Source organism: Octopus sinensis, unplaced genomic scaffold (genome assembly GCF_006345805.1).
Source record: "Octopus sinensis unplaced genomic scaffold, ASM634580v1 Contig10079, whole genome shotgun sequence".
NCBI classification, from domain to species: Eukaryota; Metazoa; Mollusca; class Cephalopoda; order Octopoda; family Octopodidae; genus Octopus; species Octopus sinensis.
Window position 1 is genome coordinate 591,761 of NW_021831989.1, and position 8,479 is coordinate 600,239.

The 8,479-nt window shown below is 34.8% G+C and overlaps 1 protein-coding gene across 1 annotated transcript; it reads left to right on the plus strand.

Annotated features, from left to right (window-relative positions):
• The first annotated feature begins 4,934 nt into the window (after positions 1–4,934).
• On the plus strand, positions 4,935–5,354 carry LOC115228266 (tigger transposable element-derived protein 6-like). The gene has a single exon (XM_029798892.1). It carries the CDS (start codon positions 4,935–4,937, stop codon positions 5,352–5,354), a length of 420 nt encoding a protein of 139 aa, XP_029654752.1.
• Positions 5,355–8,479: the final 3,125 nt, after the last annotated feature.

The following is an 8,479-nucleotide window of genomic DNA, read 5'->3' on the forward strand; positions in this document are numbered from 1 at the left end:
CGAAATCCCCATTGTTCGGGTAAAAGCAAATTTTGTGATTCTATATGACCAGAGAGTCTGTTAAAGACAATCTTTTCCATTGTCTTAGAGAAAGCACAAATGAGGCTAATTGGCCGGTAGTTCTGTGCCAGCAGTGTCGATTTACCAGATTTTTGAATCATTCGAACAATCGTATGCTTCCACGCCGATGGAAGGTGTCCGAACGTCCAGCTGGCGTGAAACAACATAGTCAATGCTCGTATCAAGATTTCAGGGGCCTTCTTTAACAACTTCGGATGGATGTAGTCGAAGCCAGGCGCCTTGTTCTTCAACCCAGCAATTGCCCTTTCAACCTCTTCCTGTGTTATCGCCCCACATAATGGTCCCTCCGATAATTGCGAAGAGCCAAGCTTCTTCACAATTCGGTCATAAGTCCCTCGTGGAACGGTAGATTCGACCTCTTGAACCTGACTGAGTTGGTTCCTGAGTACTTCCGGGATACGATCAGAGGAGATATATTTCCCGCCTGGTTCTTTTAGTGAAATTTCAAATCCTTTGGCATCATTTCTGGTAAGGCGTTGATATGCTTTCCAGAAATTAGGGTTTCGCTTATCCAGTTTTCTGCATTCAGACCTCCATTTACTTTCGACCTCAGTCTTGGCCATTTTTGCAATAGTAGATTTTATCTTGTCGATCTCCAATTTCAGGCGGCATTTGATTGACTCAACCCGACATCTTCTCCTGCGATTTTCCAGGGTACCTTTCGTTCTGATCAGAGTGACAGGTTTCGAATTCATCCGCTTTTGCGTTCCTTTGGGTTTCCATACATTTTTTAATGCATAAACATCCAGGAATTTTATGATTGACGATCTAAGGTGATCATCGAGATTGTCAATATCATCTCTGCTTCTCAGAGGCTGGGACACGACATTTCGAAGAGAATCCCGCATATATGATTCGAATAAACTCCAGTTCATGTTCACGAGGTTGTAACCAATGAACAAGTCCTCCGTAACATTCATAGTCATCTTTATCAACATTGTTTGCGGCACGTGGTCAGAGCCAATGTCCGCTTCCAACCTCCGTATGTAACATAAAGGACTAATTGATGCCGAGCATAGAAAGAGACCCAAGCGATCAGCCCTGCCTCTGTCTGCATAATGATTCAGTTCTTCCGATGTAAAGACCGAAAAACCCAAGCTACTGGCCAAGTCCTCAAGGACAGTTCCATCCATATTCGTAGTTTCACATCCATAACTCACATTTTTGGCATTAAGATCTCCTGCTAGGATTGACAGGCAATTTTCCTCAAAGAACGTCCCAATAACGTTTGAATAGCGCCTTAGCGACTTTGAGTACATTCCCCCGACGGTTAGCCAGCCAGCAGTCGTGTGCAGCTCGAGCACAATAAGTTCACAGAGTGACTCCTCCACAATTCTGATGTTTCTTACCTTAAGGTTCGCCCTGTAGTAGACTGAGGTTCCTGTCCCCGCCACTGAGTTTATTTTCCATGGTATATTAATAGACTTATAGCCTTCGAATTCCACCCTCGTAGCTTCCTTCAGCTTAGTCTCATTGATAATCAATATGTGAGACTTCGCTGTGGCCAGCAGGAGCCTCAGCTCCGATGCCCGTCTCGCAAGCGAGCGGGCATTTAGAATTGTCAGAGCAAGGAATCCTTCCGACATGGGTGGCTGACCTCCCGTGGGAGCGCCACCTTTTTCGGTAAAGAGGGTCTGCCTGCTTTCCGTTTGCCACCGGTTTCAGCCGGCTCTGGAGGCGTCCCATCGTCCTCCAGCCGGGCTTCGGGGCTTGGCAGCTGAACTCCAGATTTTGCTACTGCAGTTTTTTTCACTGCTCTCGCCTTCGGGGCGGCGGGTTTTGTTTCTGGGCATGGGTCCGTTTGAATTCCCGTGTTAATGAAGCAGGTCTGACTTCCGGATTCGAAGTTCTTGACGATAACGTCAGTTTGAACACCAATATCGCATTTCGGATTAAATAACTTCTTCGACCAAGACATTTGTATGCCAGACATTTGTATTGCATTTACACGATTTCTCTTAGTGGGAGTCACTTCCAGTTTCTTCTTTGTCGATTGTTTCGCCACCGGACAGCCCAACCAGTTCGCCCGGTGTCCATGTGATCCGCAGTTGATGCACGGGAGTTTGACGTGTGTTCCGATCGCACATTGGGTGCGATCGAATAGAATTTAATATTTTTACATATACAGTCCCGTCCAAATGTTAGAGGCACCCTATTTTTTTCCCTAAAAAGGCACTTATTTATTATTTTTCGAAAGATTTCAAAGAATAATTTAAGTTTTTAAAGGAAATTAAACATTTTCAAAGTTTTTATAAATATTCGACCGATAGTATTCTCAAACTTGAAAACAAAAAATAATTGGTCGCTCATATGTTAGAGGCACCTATGTAAAAAGCAATAATTCTATAATTTATTGTGACCGGTTTTATTTTGGACCAGTTTATTTTGGACACGACATGCTCATATTATAATAAAATTATATTTTTTGTTTATTTCTCCACTAAAAAAAAGAGATAATAAATAAAAATAATAAAAAACCTTAATATTTATTTAATTATTAAAGCGTGCATAGAATTGAAAATAATCAGTGATATTAAGAATAGTATATTAATTGATTCCAATATGGACAAAGAAAAAGTATCGCCTTAAAAAAATCGCAAAATTTTTTAATTTTGTTGACGAAAGGCATATTTTGTAAAGAATAACAAAAATCTTCCGTTTTTTTTGTTCGGAAGAGAGAGAACTTCTAGCTAAAAACTATCCAATTAGAAACAGAAATAGATTCCATGATTGCTTTCGAGGGAGGAGAAATGCCAGAAGAAAATGATAATTTCATACATGAAAACAGAACTCAAAATATCAGAGAAATGAGAAAAGAAGTTTAGAGAACATACAAAAAGCTGGAGAAAATATGAAGAGAAAAAGAAGGGGGTTGCAAATAGGGGTTTTAAAATTAAATTAAAAATTAGGGTGTTTAGAATTAGATTTTGGGTGTTAGGGCTATTATTAGAATGTATATGTGTTAGGATTATATTTAAATTTTTAATTAATAGAATTATATTTAGTTTTTAATTTTTTTGGAATGGAAGACCAATTTTTAAATAAATATCGTAACGGCAACGCTGTAATTATCAAATTTGTTGATTGGTTGGTTTGTGCATACTTCCATTTTTTAAAAAACAAAATGAAATCAAGGAAAAACTATATAAAAGTATAATTTAACATTAACTAATATATTTTTAGTGGAATAAAATTTTTATTATTGATTTTTTTCTCGGTCAAAAATAAAACCTGGTCCAAAATAAAACCTGTGACATTTATTATTATTAATTCTAATAAAAAATTCAAATGCCTCGTGTATCAGTCTATAACAGGTTCTCGTCATCGAAAAATTAAAATTTGGCGAATCTCAGGTGAAAATATCCAAAGATTTGGGAATCTCTCGTTGTGCCATTCAAAAAATTAAAAAGCGATTTTTACACGGATATTTATATAACGATATGCCAAAAAGGGAAGGAACAAAAAATTAACCAAAAATGATGAACGCTATCTTATCAAATGTCAAAATTACACCCAAAAATGACCACCAACGATCTTCTTATATGATGTAACTTTTCCGGAAAAGTGAGTCTTTCGACAATTAAACGAATTTTGAGACGCAACAATTTATTCGGACGCATTGCAGTGAAAAAACCAAAATTGACTGCATCTCAGGTTGAAAAAGGTATACATGGTGTCTTACTAAAATTCCGTGGAATCAACGACTGGAATTTAGTGATATTTTCTGATGAATGCCGGATTCAGTTAATCAGATGTCTAGGCAATACATAAGAAGACCCCCTGGATCAAAATTAAAGAAAGAATATTCAATTGAAACTGTGAAATTTCCTTTATCAATTACGATATGGGGAGCAATTAAAAGCAATGGGCAAAGATCAATTGTCCTTTGCCGAAAAACAGTCGACTCCGCCGAATATCAACGCGTTATAAAAGAAGGATTTGAAAATTTTTATGAAGAAAATTATTTTCTTCAACAAGATGGAGCAACATGTCATACATCAAAATTCACTAGAGCGTTTATGGCCGAAAACAACATAAAACTCATGGAAAAATGGCCAAGTCAATCTCCTGACTTAAATATAACTGAAAATCTATGGGCATTTTAAAAAAGAAGTTAAAAACTGTGGAGCATCAACGATTCACAAATTATGAATGAAACAAAGAAGGCCTGGGAAAACATTGATACAGGTGTGGTTATTAAGCTTTTTGAGTCAATTCCAAGAAGAATATCTTCGGTAGTCATAATAATGGAGGAATGACTAAATATTAAATTTTGATAATTTTGTCTTTCGTTATTGAAATGTGCCTCTAACATATGAACGATGTATTATTTTGAGTTTCTTAGTAAATACACATTATAAACTAAATGTGCTCAAAAATTTTAGGTTAAGATTTTTTATTCAATAGTTTGTTATTAACAAAAAACTTTTTTCAAAAAATGACAAATAAGTGCCTTTTTAGGAAAAAAATAGGGTGCCTCTAACATTTGGACGGGACTGTATATTTAAAATTCTTTAAAATGAATAAACTACACGTTCTACAGTTGTTAGCATGGTGGAAAATCGAAAACGCCTGTCATTTTTTTCAAAAGAAGGAAGTAATCGAATTTTATCATAAAAATAGACATTGCACACAGCGAGATTTATCCCTTTATTTCAATGTTTCTCTGGGCTGCATAAACAAAATTTTGAAAAATTCTGAAAGAATACTTAATGTTCAAGATGACCAAAAAAGAAGAAAATTTACTTGCCCAAGTCTCAACCATTCGACAGAGATCTATTTGAATGGTTCGTTAAAAAAAATCATTTGGATTTACAATCAATGAATATCTTTTGAAGTCCATGTCTCTAAAAATGGTGAAAGTTTGTAATATTCAAGGATTTCAAGCATCAAATGGATGGCTTGAGAAATTTAAAAATCGATATTGCATTGCTTCCCGTGCTTTATGTGGGGAAAATCAATTTGTTGAAACCTCTGTGATTGAAAATTTTACAGAAAGCCTCAATAGAAAATTAGAACAATATTGTTCAAAAAATATTTTTAATTTGGACGAAACTGGATTGTTTTTTAAACTTTTGTCGAACAGAACATTAGCTGTTGACTCGGACAAAAATCTGTCTAATAAACCGATAAAAGAAAGAGTAACTGTTATGTTTTGCGTTAGTATGATGGGAGAAAAACTTGACCCATTTGTTATTGGAAAAGCCAAAAATCCACGCTGCTTTAAAGGAAGAAGAAATCTAATTAATAATTTACAAGTGAAATACAAATAAAATAAAAAAGCATGGATGACATGGTTATTTCTCAGAATGGCTCATAGAATTGAACAAAAAAATGATTTTGCAAAAAAGAAAAATTCTAATTCTACTTGATAATGCGACTGTACACTCACGTGATTTAGAGTTCAGTAACATCGAACTCTTTTTTTCCCTCCAAATACAACATCGAAGTTACAACCCCTTGATCAAGGAATAATAAAATCATTCAAAGACAGGTATAGACAACTCCTATGTGCACACTTGATTGAATTTTATACTAATGATGACAATGTAGATCACGAAAAAGTTACGGAAAAGTTGAAGAAATTCACTCTATTGAATTGCTTGGTATTCATAAATAAAGCTTGGTTAGAAGTGTCGGAATTAACAATTACAAATTGTTTCAAGAAAGCATTTTTGAAAATGCGTTAATACAGAACCTGACAAAACAAATATTTTTCCTACAAAACATTTCATTGCAAAAAAATATTGATAATAAAAAAATAAAATCTTATTAATAAAAAAGTTTAAAAAGTTGAAAAGATTAGCATTAATCAATGGTTTTAGTTGAATTAACTCGAGACACCCTCGAAAAAATTAGGGAGTATTTGGAATCAGGCCACCTTGATGATTTCTTGAGTTCGGAAGAAAGGGCACGAATACGGAGATATGCCAAAAAATTTAGTTTCAAGGAGAACAACACCTACATTTTTAAAAATGGCTCAAAGTTGCGTTTTTTTTGTATCGAAGACACTGAACTTAAGTTAAAATTCATTGAAGTAGTGTATTTGTTTATTTAAATTAGGCTCAACACAATCTTAATCACTTTGGACGTGATAAATTGTACAGTTTATTGACACTCACCATTTATGGTGCCAGACGTACTGATGTGGCATCTGTGGTATCTAAATGTGTTTATTGTCAGGTAAATTACCAATTTTATTAATTCTAGTCGAAACGATTGCTTGCGACTAAACCAGCAATAACGCCTATTATTGCTTCTTCCCCAAGAGAACGATACATTGTAGATCTTATCGATTTAAGACGCTATTCGACCCGAAATGAAAATTATTCCTGGGTAATTTAGTAATCTAAATAATAGATTCTTGTTTTATTGGATTCCTTTTCAAAATTTGCTATGGTAGAATGTGCTTTTACCAAATCAGCTAAGGAGATCCGCGGAATCCTAGATGATATGTTTTGTATTATCGGGGGTCCACTTATTCTCCATACTGATAATGGCAAGGAGTTTAGAAATTCTGAAATAAAACAACTTTGTGAAGAATACGAAATTGACCATGTTACCGGACGACCACGAGCCCCGTGGATACAAGGGCAAGTTGAAAGGTATTTCTGTGTTTAATTTCAATAGAATTAACCAATCTTTAAAACGATGGATCTCATCCACGAGTGAATCAAATGGAAATTTTGGATGCTATAAAACACGCGTGAAGAAAATAGCAAGAGACTACAATAAATCCGCCCACGAAACTACAAAACAAAGGCCTTTTGACCTCTTGTTCGGAACTGATTTGGAGAAACCAAATAAAAAACTAACAAATTCTGAGGTCGTGAAAAAAGGAAAAAAGCCCTTGAAAATATTGTAAAATCGGGAGAAAAAATGAAAAGGCGGAGAAAATGGAAATATGCCATTGTTACAAATTCGACGCGGCCGAAGGCCGCATAGGGAAAAATATTCACATTGAATCATCCGGCCGTAGGCCGGATTTTATTTTAGAGTTTTAATGATAAAAATAGAAATTTACAACATTATTAAAAATTAAAAATGGATTTTTCTAATAAACTTTATTGTTGAGAATTGTTTGGCTAACCTTGGTTAAAGCGCTTTTAAATAAAATGCAAAATCAATACGGTAATTATCTGGAAATGACTGGATGTTGGTTTTTTATGAACTCAGTAACTTCAATATTTTGGCAAAAATAATATTAAAATCAACAAAAGAATGAACAGAAAAAGAAAATAACTTCCGAAAGGTAGTTTTTATTAAAAATTTTATACATAACCGATCTGGCGCCCCTACCTATCTGGACGGTGACATTTAATTTGACAAAATAGATTTTGAAATAGAATTCAAATATTTTTTTGAATTTTTTTCTAAGTCCAAAAATGTAACCACCAAGGCTCGGTAGCACCCAGGGCATGTAATAGAGTATTTCCATAACTGAAGGAGAAATCCATTTTTTAAGGTTTAAATAAAGAAGCGTGAAAGTATGCGGATAGTGAGACTAACTAAAAAAATTCTCAGTATTATACAAAATATCAAAGAAGAAAATTCAGAAATTGGATTTCCAGATAGCATGAGCCGCCTCCACAGGTTCAGGATCAGAAAACTATCTGAATCTTTTACATTCGAAAATAGAGTTGTATTCTACAATAGAACTGGTCTAAAATTGCGTTTTTTTGCGAGGATGAAATGGAGCTGAAGCTTAAATTTATTGAAGTAGAATTTATCCCAATATAATTTAGGCGGCACGTAATCTTAATCACTTTGGACGGGACCGTTTAGTCTCAAAGCTGAGAAGATTGATTTATGGAGTCACAAGGGAAGAGATACAGCGTGTAATTTCTCGTTGTGCACCATGCAAGGTAAATTTGATTTTTCACAGTTAACAAATTGTTAGTCTAAAAAATTGGTGTGCTCAAAGCCAACGATAACCCCGATAACTGCGAGAAGGAGTCGAGACAGATACATTGCAGATCTGATTGATTTTCGACGTTATTCAGAAATCAGTCATTTTAGTGTAAATTTTGGTTATAATTGATGGTTTTTCTAAATATGTCGTTGTCGAACTTGCCGTGACTAAAACATCAAAAGAAATTTCAGAATTATTTCAAAAAGTATTTTATCTCATCGGCCCACAAATAATTTTGCATAAGGATAATGGAACAGAATTTTGCAACCTTCATATTGAAAATTTATGCGAAAATTTTCAAAAAATTGAAAATATAAAATTAAACACATACAAGGTCGACCAAGAGCAACGTGGATACAAGGTCAAGTCGAGAGGTTGTATTTTAACTATTTTCTTAATTAGATTTAACCAAAGTATAAAGCGATGGATCTCATATGGCTAAAATGAGGCGAATAGTGATGCAGGATGACAATGAAATTATTAGAT